At 39.5% G+C, this 12,040-nt stretch overlaps 1 protein-coding gene across 6 annotated transcripts in view; it reads right to left on the bottom strand.

The window, feature by feature from the left end:
- The window catches only part of CHD1L (chromodomain helicase DNA binding protein 1 like), a 63,080-nt gene that overhangs the window by 42,476 nt on the left and 8,564 nt on the right, over positions 1 to 12,040 (bottom strand). For all 6 annotated transcript variants that reach the window (XR_002808109.2, XR_011439269.1, XM_001497170.7 and 3 more), the window contains exons 2-6: positions 9,171 to 9,283; positions 6,243 to 6,349; positions 5,574 to 5,688; positions 4,373 to 4,404; positions 968 to 1,049 (exon numbers count right to left, since the gene is read on the bottom strand). Coding sequence is in view for 4 of the 6 variants with exons in the window: in XM_001497170.7 (XP_001497220.5) it covers positions 968 to 1,049; positions 4,373 to 4,404; positions 5,574 to 5,688; positions 6,243 to 6,349; positions 9,171 to 9,283 (449 nt within the window). In the remaining 2 variants the exon portion in view is untranslated. The remainder of the gene's footprint in view (positions 1 to 967; positions 1,050 to 4,372; positions 4,405 to 5,573; positions 5,689 to 6,242; positions 6,350 to 9,170; positions 9,284 to 12,040) is intronic.

Consider the following 12,040-nt stretch of genomic DNA (forward strand, 5'->3'; position numbering starts at 1 on the left):
CTTTCCTCTGAATTTATTAACTGACTTATTATAGGTCAACGATGGTCACAGAAATTTGCACACTTGGACTCATGAATAACAAGCCTAACTAGGTCAATAAGAAGTTTACTTCATATCTACAAGCTGTTCCACTGGTTCCTCGGAAGAGGGCAAATCTAGGGCTACAATGACGTTTCTCATTTTCTTTGGCAGAACAATGCCAGAGATCACGAGACGGGAGTGAGGTGAAGGGTGTCAAACCCAAAAGTAGGACAAAGATAAGACAGATTGGAGATAAAACCCAATGATGTGAAATCAGCCTCTTCTTGACTCTGTGAACTGTCGAATTTTTTAAATAGGTAAATGAGGGGAGGGGTACAATGTTAGATGTATCTGCCATTGCAGACAGAATTATAATAAAACTACTTCTTAAAGAAATTGCCCCTTTGAAGAAGGTAAGAGAGTTGAAACACATCCAAAAATACAATGTATTTTATTGGTATAGAGTCTTATTTATTTAATAACCAGATTTTAGTAAATGTTATCTCCTGTGTAAAAGACAAGAAGAAAAGAAGTTAGGCCATATACTTTCGTCATCTGCAAAATGTTCACTTGGCCCTGCAGAAATCTGACTGGAAAAAAGTTTCAACTAAATTGACTCTATACAGGCCTAAACTAATATTTTTTTAAAAGGAATTATATCACAACTAAGACTAGGGGCTGGCCCGGTGGCACAGCAGTTAAGTTCGCACGTTCCGCTTTGGTGGTCTAGGGTTCGCCAGTTTGGATGCTGGGTGTGGACCTAAGCATTGCTTGTCAAGCCATGCTGTAGCAGACGTCCCACATAGAAAGTACAGGAAAATGGGTATGGATGTTAGCTTTTGCTTCCTCAGCAAAAAGAGGGGGATTGGTGGCAGACGTTAGCTCAGGGCTGATCTCCCCTCCCCACAAAAAAACACAAAAAACTAAGACTATCCTGTGAGTTTACCTCTGAAAGTGTCTTATGCAGCAAGGAGCCTTGGTTTTTCAATCTGTGAGCTTCATCTACAACAAGAACACTCCAAGGGAAGCTGTGAGAGAAAAACCAAAACTTTCAGTTTTGTGTAACTCAACACATCTCACAACCAAAAAGTCTTACTATAAAACTGTGACTGACTGTTTTTGAGAAGACTAATATGAAGTCCATCCTATTAGAAACACATTCAAATTTCCTTCTTATCTGAGAGCCTACTACATACACAAGAGCATATCCAGATACAGTAGTAAAATTAAGGGAATTTTTTTCCCCAAGATGGGAAAGATATATACATTGAAGGCAGAAAGGAAGGAGCCAGAGACAGAAAGCAAAAAGAAACATTTATGATCACCTACTATGTGCCAGACACAGAGTGTGGGGCTTTATGTATATTATTTAATTCAAAAGAATATAGTGAGTAGACGTTATTGTGCTCATTTGACCAACAAGGAAACTAAAGCTCAGAAAGGTTAGGTGACTTGGTCAAGGTCACAAAGCCAGTATGAGGTAGAGGTGAGATTCAAACCTAGAAGAAAAATCAAGAGACAGTAGTATCACAGCGGCTGAAAAAAGTATGATTTTAAAATGAGGAAGTGGTGAACAGGACCAAATGTTGCAGATATCCAGGAAGGTACATCCATTGGATTTGTTAAAATGGAAGTCATTGGTAGCTGTTGTCAGAGCATATTTTGTAGCATAGGAGGCTACAACAACAATTTCTCAAGAAGTTTCATTCATAAAAGCATATCCTTTGACAATCCTGGGAAGCTGTTCCAAAAAAAATTTGAAATATGGAAAAATATGTATGTATGAATATGTTCCCAGCTGCATTATTTAAAATAGCAAAAAACTGAAAATAATAAGTTTGATAATAGGTGATGAAATATTACATAGCATTTTAAATGGTAAATTTGAATATGTTACAATAAAAAAAGGCCTATACAAAACTAAAAAAGATATAAATATTATATATCCTTTTTCACAAATATGAAAACCATGAAAGACACTGAAGTGTAAGTTAGAAGATTTTTAAGTTTTTATTGTTTGTAAACATTCTGTAATTCCATTATTTTTATACTTAAAAAAAACAATGTATATACAAGAAAGGCAGAATATTGGAAAGACAGTGGGTATGGAAATAAAAATCTCTCAAAAATTAAGAGAAAGATCTTAAGCAGAAGTTAGGCCTATAAGGAGGAAGCCCTCCTCTTCTGAGGCTACAAAGAAAATCCAGAAAATGGGTGCAGAAACAGATACCTTGTACCAGTGACGTTAAGAGTGGTACAGGTGGAGGGACACCTGGGCCCAAAGAGACTGTAGAAATTGGGACCATTCCTGCTGAGCGGCATGAGCAGGTGATGCATCTAAGGATTAGAAGGAATAAGGATACAGCTGAAGTTGGACGCTGGTCATGAGATAGGCTATGAAAGTGGCCAGAGTGTAGTGCCTGGTCCCTGCTTAGATTAGCATTCAAAGCAGACTAGGTCCTATTTCTTTCCAAAGAACTAGATATTTATAGGCTTTTACATACAGCGAGAATCCAATAAAAACTTCTTCAACGAAAAAGGCTACAGGGATGTGGATTTTGGCTCAGTGGAAGGAAGTAGGTTGATTCACTCAGCAAAGGACGTTCTAAAGGATGTTCCCTGAAAAGGTATTAATAGGTGTAGGCAATTCCAACATTGAATGGAGACTGGGACAAGGTAACTTCTAATCCTCTTGATGCAAAGATTTTATAAGTCTATTGTTTGTTAACAATATGAAAAATATGAAATTTTTTTGATATGTGCACAGTCTTAACTCTCCACAATAAACCTCTTTAGGGCAGAGATTATATTACATTTTCTAGCTGAGTGTGCAATACAGTAATACACAAAATAACCTTGCCAAATGTACTGAAAGAATACATTGTGTTCTTGGGATTCATACTATGAGTCAACATGATAAATGTCACCTTATTTAGGTTCTTACATTCACCTGTAATGGATTCCAGACAGATGATCTGATACAGAAAGACTGTATTTCTGCTCAACAATGCAAAACTCCACTGCACCCAGATACTTTGAGAAGCTCTCTTAAAAAGACGTTCCACAGCAGTGAGTGCTGGGTCTGGATGTCTGCTTTACCATTTACTAGCAATTTACCTTGGGATGGGTTTTAATCTCTTACTTTCCTCAACTATAAAATGGATGATAATAGTTGCCTAGTAGGGTTTTCATGAAGATCAAACACGATAATTTATGTAAATTAATGTCCCAATCTTCTTATCCTTTGAGACTTCCTAAATATTGTCTTGTAACATGGATATCTGTATACTTTTTATCCCTCTATTAGAGTTTCTGTCTTCTTAGAGTAGCTCTATGGGTTACCTCCCCGGTATTGCTGATACTCCCAGAACAATGCCTTTCCAAAGGAAAGATTTTCAACAAAGAGTAAGTTGGATGTTTATAATAAAAAAGAAAAAAAGAGGACACGTGTATCCTCTTCTCAAGAAAAGATAATATGTTCACTTAAGTGAAACAAAATACTAGATGGAAGTCATGAAATCTGACTGAGCCTTTAGCATTTCAAAATAAGACAAAAATAGGAATCCAACTCAGAAGAACCTGGATGAGAAATAACATTTAAAATACTAAAAAAGCACTTGGAAAACAAAAGTCTCTGAACATCAGAGATGCAAATCCCCACCTGCTCAGGTCATAACTACATAAGCTATGGAGAATGAAACCTGTCAACATACCTTCTTCTCTTATTTACCTAAAGTCTAGCTCTTGTTTAATTTACATTGTAACTGTTGTCTTGACCACATGCTGCAACATGTCATCCCTACCATCAGGTGGTACTGAGTTAAATCTAAGTTTCCTATATTTCATGAGCTGATACGATGCCTGATAGCTAATCAATTAGAAGTATACTTAAAACTTCCTTTCTAAAAAGCTAATTTTATAGCATTGATTGCTACTTCAGGATATTTCCAGGAAAAAGCTGAAACAACTGATCTCATATATTGTAGCAAAATCTCCAAACAGCAGCCATGAAAGATGTCTAGGCAAGTTGTAATGTAAAGAATCTAAAAGGAACCACCCACCATGTTTACCTTATCTCCTTAATCCTCATAACGACCATCCAAGGTAAGAGATTTAATTTCCCCATTTTACAGGTCAAGAAGCTGAGTCTCATGGAGGTTGAGGTAACTAATCAAGGTCACACAGTTTATGGGTAGGGGCCTGGACTGTAGGACTCCTGCCATGCCTCCTATCTGTAAATAAGACTCATGGAAGACACAGCAGGAAACAAGCAAAGAACTAAAATCTGAAGGAAAGACATGACTTTCATGACAAATTCAACACAATTTCTGAAGTAGTGCAGCATACTCACGATTTTAGAAATGATGCATCTTTCAAGCAAATCTGAAAAATTAAGGAAGACACATTATAAAAGCTGACATTGACATAACTCTGATATTAATAAGCTAGTTTCTTGTTAACTCTCCTAAACAACAGGACTTAGCTAAGTCTTAATCATTCACTAAGTAAAAAACGTTCTGAGCATAATTTCTAAGTAGCAATATCTTACAGACAAACAAAAGAGACATGAATAAGTGGAAGGTGTTCCTTACATTGGTCCAAACAGTCTTAGTTTGAAGAACAATGACTTAAAAAGAGACGGGAGGGGGAGTCCCCATGGCAGAGTGGTTAATTTCAGCATGTTTTGTTTCCATAGCCTGGCTAGCAAATTGGGATCCCAGGCACAGACCTACACCGCTCATCAGCCACTCTGTGGTGGTGACCCATATATAAAGTAGAGGAAGACTGGCACAGATGTTAGCTTAGGGCTAGTCTTCCTCAGCAAAAAATGAGGAGGCAGGCTAATCTTCCTCAGCAAAAAAAAAAGAGAGAGACTGGAACTAAGTGTCCTCCATTCTCATTCCTCAGTAACAGAGATGATGCCTCAGCTGACAAAACCCTTTCCCCTGCCTATCTGCCTCCTTGTTTTCACTGACCAAGAGGCAGCTCAAGTGCCACCTCCCTGAGAAGTCTTCCCCCTAGATCCACCAGGAAAGAAAAGGAGAGATATCTAACTAATTTGGAGCACAATGGTCCTTCACTTCCTTTGGTCACAGCCCTGCTCTGAGAATCTAATGGAAGTAGACTTTCTTCTCAGAAAAATATGTGTTCTCAAAAAAAATTAAGGGCCGGCTCCGTGGCCGAGTAGTTAAGTTTGCGTGCTCTGCTGTGGCAGCCCAGGGTTCAGATCCTGGGTGTGGACAGGGCACCGCTCATCAGGCCACGTTGAGGCAGCATCCCACATCCCACAACTAGAAAGGACCTGCAACTAAGATATACAACTATGTACCCGGGGGAGGGTTTGGGAAATAAAGCAGAAAAAAAAAAAAAAAAGATTGGCAACAGTTGTTAGCCCAGGTGCCAATCCTTAAAAAAAAACAAGGAAGATTGGCAACAGTTGTTAGCCTCGGTGCCAATCTTTAAAAAAAAAAAATTTAAATATAATTCCAGTGGATTCTATAACTTCTAAGGTCCCAGGTTAAGAGTGCTTGCTATAGAGAAAAAATGGATACCTCATAGGTAGTTAGCAGTACATGAAAACAAGCCTCCTGTTTCAGGTCTTGCTGTAGGTGGGCTCTCTCCTCCTTGTCACCTGCATATGTGACACAGGAAAGACCTGGAGCAAATCTGAATCCAAGAAAAGAGGTAGATGAACATAAATGCAGAGCCATGGGAAAAGGTATGGATACGTGGAAACTTGCATTTCATGGAAGGATTGCAGACGTGCAGACCACAGGACGCCCTGTAACCAGAAAGAGTCCTGGACTCTGGAATCTTACCTAGAGCAATGGGTAAACCTAAGAGTAAGTCCCTGCGTGAAAAGGAGGAAGGGTCAGATCAACATCTAAAAGGGCCTGTGCTGACTCTAAAAAGAAAACTATTTTTTCCATGTTGGTTATTTCCTATGTCACTTTGAAAAAGATGGGTTCTCATTTAGTTCAGCAAAATTTACTGAAAATGAGTACTGACCTTCAAATTGCCAAATAGTAATAATAACACCCATTGGAGCCTCCCCTCATAAGATCCTCAGTCTCTAACTACATTGCCTCAGGTCAGAGTTTTTGGAAAGAAATAAACTCACTGCGTAGGACAACATGCTGTTTTATCATATTTCACATATCACCCAGAAGAAAAATCTTAATCAACGTAAAAAATAAAATTTCATCTATGTCTACTTGTACCTTTCCATCTCTTCTTTCCAGTTGCTTAAAACAGACAAGGGACAAAGAATCAGGAATGGCCCTTCATCATTCAGTCTTCCTGCCAAGTAAATGAAGAGAGCAATTGCCTGGAACACAGACAGAGAAGGCAGTTTTGATCATATTTCCACATAAGAAACAACCACAAACTTCCCACAATCTTGTAGGGAACACAAACTCTTATAGAAGACTTGGTTTACAGAAATATAATGTACCGTACAATCTCCCACATATTAGAAGAGTCACCCATTCCTAGAGTGAAATCGCAGAAGCCTAAATATAATTGCCAAAGAAAGGTATGGTACTCAATTACATCCATCGTTAACAAGCAACAGTGCTCCACATTTAGGTAACTGAACCTCTAATGCAAAGAAAAAAATCAGGAAGCACAACAGAAATCAATGAAAACAATGCACATAATGCACACGATACTCTGTGAACATATGGCAAGAAGTACCAAGACGTGACTATAAAGATTATCAACCACACCGTGGCCTCCGCTGCTTGCCAGGCTCTCCTAAGGGGGAAAGATTTCCTTCCTTCCCAACCTCCTCCCCCCCATGTGCATTTATAGAGTACCTTCTATTTGCTAGAAACTGTTCTGAGCTCTGGCATATAACAGTGAAAAGAGAAACAAACTCCTAGCTCCCCTGAAGTATACATTCTAGTGAGGAAAACAATAAATAATGCCTCACAAGCTTAAGTTGGGATATAACATGGAAATCTCTGTAAACCAAAGTAGGCTTCCTTGAGGATACGGCTGCAGACTTTTGACTAGAAAAGTTTCTTTAAAAGCTTGCTGTGATATACAGAGAAGCAGGATTCTTTTATACAACAAAAAGTCTGAGGATCCCCCATCCCCAAATGGTGAACCTTTTCTCAGAAAATCTGTCCTAAAGATATAATCCAAAATCCTGTGAAAGCTACACGCCCCAAGACGTTTGCATCAAGCTTGATTTAAATTGCACAAGAGGAGAACTTGCCATTCCTCATCTGTAGAACATTTCAGTACATTATGATCAATTCTCCTGACTGAACATCATGCATCCAGTAGAAAATAATGACTGGGAAGCATATAATAAAATGCAAAATTACAATGACAGTGTTAGATTACTAAAATACAAAGTATGTGTGCACTATAATTTCAACCATGTAAAACATACATTGCCATTCATGGTTATGATTAGAGTGTTGTGGTTATGGGGTGGCAATTATTTTTTTAACAGAGATTACACTAATTTTATAGTGGAAATAATTTTCTTTTTTAACTACCTATGTCTTCTCAGCCCAGACTGTGCCAGAGCAACCACCCAATAGGTACTTACTGGATTAAAACTATTCTTTTAGCTTTTGCTGAGGATGCTATTTAGAGAAAATTTATCTTTTATTACTGTAAACCAGATATAACTAAAACACAAATTTGGATTCAGCAGTGAACTCTACCAAACGTTTAAGGAAGGAACAACACCAATTCTACACAAACTCTTCCAGAAAACTGAAGAGGGGGAATACCTCGCAACACATTCTATGATGGCAGCTTTACCCTAATACCAAAACCAGACAAAAATATTCCAAGAAAAGGAAACTACACACCAATATCCTTCATGAACATAGATGTAAAACTTCTAAACAAAATGTTAGCAAGATGAACTTGTAGGTGTGGTATTTTTAGGGCACTTAAAGTAGAGCTATATGAACACTCTGAGGAAAGGTAAAGAACAAGCGGCATTTGCTGGCTCTAACTGAAGTCAGGGCAATTCCAATGTCTGAGGCAAAGGAGACTGCAGGGAAGGATCTGCAGCTTGTCCAAGAGCCCCTTAGCCTGGCTCCCAGAGACATCCAGGAAAGTTACCTTTGCTCTAATTCCACAGCTCTCACTTCAGGAATGTACTAGAACCAGGCTTATTTGTCTGAGAAATCTGGGAGTGACAAATGAGGTACCTCCAGGTACCACACTTGCAGGTCATACTGTACTCTGAATAGCCCCAAGATTGATGCAGTACACCTGGCTTAAATAAAGTAGTCTCCAACCCATGATCAGACTAGCCTATGTGCAGAACTACTCCAGCCTGATGTTTATGTATGTGAGGTTAGACTTGGAGGGGGCAGTTGAGCTTCTAAAAGGACTGACGAGACCTTCACTCTTTCTGTTTGTTCACCAGTGAAACCTTTTTGGTATTGAGAAAATTATACTTTTACGGTTTCTGATCAAGTTGCCTCTGCTGTGTACCCTGACTGCACTGACTTTCTTTGCTATCCTATAGATGAGTAAACGTTGAGTGATTAACCCAAGGGGTGTCTATGTCTGGACTTTCCAACGATGCAGTCCTACCACTGACATCTGTCACAACAGGGCTGTACTGGTGATCATCCTACTGGAAGCATCTATCTCAACACACCATTTGCTTATCAGTGCACAAGGAGGCCACATCTGACTCTCCACGTCTCTAGACTGTACCCTACCATTAGATGACAAAGGCATTTTGGAAAACATACGATACCTCATCTGTACTTCTCTAGGATGGCAGAGAAATGGGAAGTAGCCCCACCACCCACCAAGAAGAGAGATTAATATTAGAAGTGATCCAGTTAACTTAACTAGATAAAGTATTCTAAGGAGTTCAGAGTCAATTTGATCCCCGGGACAGGTATATTGGTTTTGAATAGAGGAAAATCTTACCCATTAATTGCAACTCTAAATGTCGAGAGCTAGATAAGCCTAGTGGCACAGTTCAAAACCATCCCCATGACTAGAAAAGTCGACCCAAGGTTATGATCTCTTAACAGAGGTTCAGGCATTTCACCTCTTAGTATAAAAATACATACCGGTACCCAGCAGATAAAGATAGTAATGAGTTGTAAGGAGGTATTCCAGTGGAGGTGAACAGTGGTCACTCCAGAGTAACATACCTGGCAGGTCTTCCCCAGGCCCATCTCGTCTCCCAAGATGCAGCCATTCTGACAATGGAAGCGCTGAGCTAGCCAGTTGACTCCCTCAAGCTGGTAAGAGTGTAGATGAATCCCTAGAAATAAAATAACTTTATTTGTCTGAGGAGCAGACTTTTCAGAACACACACAGGATATGTTCTCAGACTTCGACAGAAGAATGCAGCCTAAATTCCCACACCCCCAAACCTTACTGGCCATATCCTTTGCTGGGAAGTTATGAATATGCAAACATTTGCTGACTTCCGAACCACTTTTTGAGAAAACTTAGTCACCATTATATTCCAAGCCTTAAAACAGCCTGTTAGTGTTAGAGTATCCAATTGGCAGAGGAGAAAGTCAACGTGGGATTTGGCCCCTAAACTGCCTGAATCTCCTGCCAGGGTCCATTCTAGAAAATAAGGCATTACTGATATAACAACAACACACGGATTGTACATGTGTCTACTTAACTGCAACCATTTAAATTTGCCATTGGTGCTAAAGGAAAAAAAATCAAGACAGGACTATATTATGCTTCAACAGAGAAGCAGTGCTGTTAAGAGCTGAAATGATGTGGCACGGAAAGTGTTTAACAGTGCAAAAAGGACAGAAGAAAATGTCTGAAACCCACATGGAGCTTCTGTTGCATCTCTTTTCTTTCTCCCTTGAAAAGAAGTCCAAATTCAGAAAATAGCCATATCTTGGGGAGAAGGAAGACTCTAAACCTACTTCATCCCAGAACTATTAACAAAAACATAACTTTGTGGTTTGAACTCATGACCTTTAAAAAGAAGCTAGCCAATATATAATAACTGTAGAAGATTAAAAAGATTAACAAGTTGGGGCCAGCCCCATGGCCGAGTGGTTAAGTTCATACACTCCAGCTTCCGCCCAGGGTTTCGCTGGTTTGGATCCTGGGCACGGACATGGCACTGCTCATCAGGCCATGCTGAGGGAGGATCCCATATAGCACAACTGGAAGGACCTACAACCAACATATAGAACTATGTACTGGGGGTCTCTGGGGGGAAGAAAAAAAAAAAGACTGGCAACAGATATTAGCTCAGGTGCCAATCTTTAGGAAAAAAAAAAAAAGGTTAACCAGTTATTTTTATTTAAGCACTTACTAAATACCAGCAAGAGCAGTGAATGCTTTACCTAAGTTACCTCACGTAATAGCTATAACAATTCCACGCATTAGGTATTAGCCCCATTTTGTAGGTTAGAAAATTCAGACAATCAAAGAAGATTAAAATGTAAAATCTGGAGACTTCCTCTTCTGGGAAGATGGTGATGTTCTTTTCCCCATTCTTCTTACTAATACAACTAACAATCCTGAATATTACAAATAAAACAGACATAAGACGACTTTGAAAAGGCGGAGCAAAGAAGGCAGACCTGCTAGTGACCTCAGGACCTGAGGAATAACAAGGTGATGTGTTCCCTGGGTTTATTTTTGCCTCATATATCCCAGACTTGGAAGTGAAGAAATTGGCAACCCAGCAACGCCTGGATTCTACCCCTATTAGATCACAATGCACTCCCTCCACCACCTCCACATGTGTGGTGTCAAAGGAGGCCTGGTCTAGATGTAGGACTTTTATCACTTCCTGGAGGTGATGAGCCCACCCCTCCTGCAGTGTCACTGGAGACCAAGTGGAGAGCAAGTACTCTCACTCTCACCAAGGGGTCAGGAGCCTCCTCCCTACGCCCAGGTGTCAACAGAGCCCAAGAGGGGGAGCTTGGACTTCTATCTCCACCTGGCAGTAACAAGACAGCAACCAACGTCCCTTGTAAGAGCAGCATGAAACAAAGACAGTTAAAGAGAAGGTTTAAATAAGACAGAATCTCATACCGTAATACAAAAATGTCCAGGTTTCAATCAAAAAGCACTCATCACGAATATCAAGAACTGGGAAGATTTCAAATGGAATGAAAAAAGACAATCATTAGATGCCAACATCCAGATGACACAGATTTCAGAATTATCTGACAGGTTTTAAAGCAGCAATGATAAAAATGCTTCAACAAGCAATTATGAACTTCAAACAACTGAAAAAATGGAAAGCATCAGTAAAGAAAGAGAAGATACAAAAAAGAACCACATGGAAATTTTAACTCTGAACAATACAATAATCAAAATAAAAAGCTCAGAGGATGGGCTCAACAGCAGAATGGAGGGAAGAGAAGAAAAAGTCAGTGAACTGGAAGATAGAACCAGAGAAATTACTCATCTGAAAAACAGAGGGAAAATAAAGCGAAAACAAAGGAACAGAGTCTCAGGGAACTGCAGGACTCTGACAAAAACAATCTATATTCATTCATTGGTATCCCAGAAAGAGATGAGAAAGAAGTTGGGGCTGAAAATGGACTTAAAGAAATAATGGCCGGAAACTCCCTAAATTTGGCAAAAGACCTACAGACTCACGAAGTTGAGTGAACTTTAAACAGAATGAAACAAAGAAACCTACACCAAGACACATCATAATTAAGGTTCTAAAAACTAACGACAAAGAAAATATCTTGAAAACAGCCAGAGGAAAATGACATGAGTTACCTAGAGAAGAAAAACCAAGAGGCCATTTCCCCAGCTGTCAGCTTCACACCCTTCTGCCTCAGCCCCAATCCTTGCCAGCAAAATGAATGCTCAGTACTCACCTAACCCTCCTGAAATTAGGACTAGTTGCCTAGCGAAATGTAGAAAACCCGAATCCCTCTCCTTCACTTTCCCCTTCCAAATCTCCCATAGTCATCTGCTTGGCCAAAGCCAAGTCACATGCACTACAGAACTACAAGACAGTCTGAGAAATATTGACTTTTGTTTTCTAGCCTCCAGGGTGCAGTAAGGCAGG

Source organism: Equus caballus, chromosome 5 (genome assembly GCF_041296265.1).
Source record: "Equus caballus isolate H_3958 breed thoroughbred chromosome 5, TB-T2T, whole genome shotgun sequence".
Lineage (NCBI taxonomy): Eukaryota > Metazoa > Chordata > Mammalia > Perissodactyla > Equidae > Equus > Equus caballus.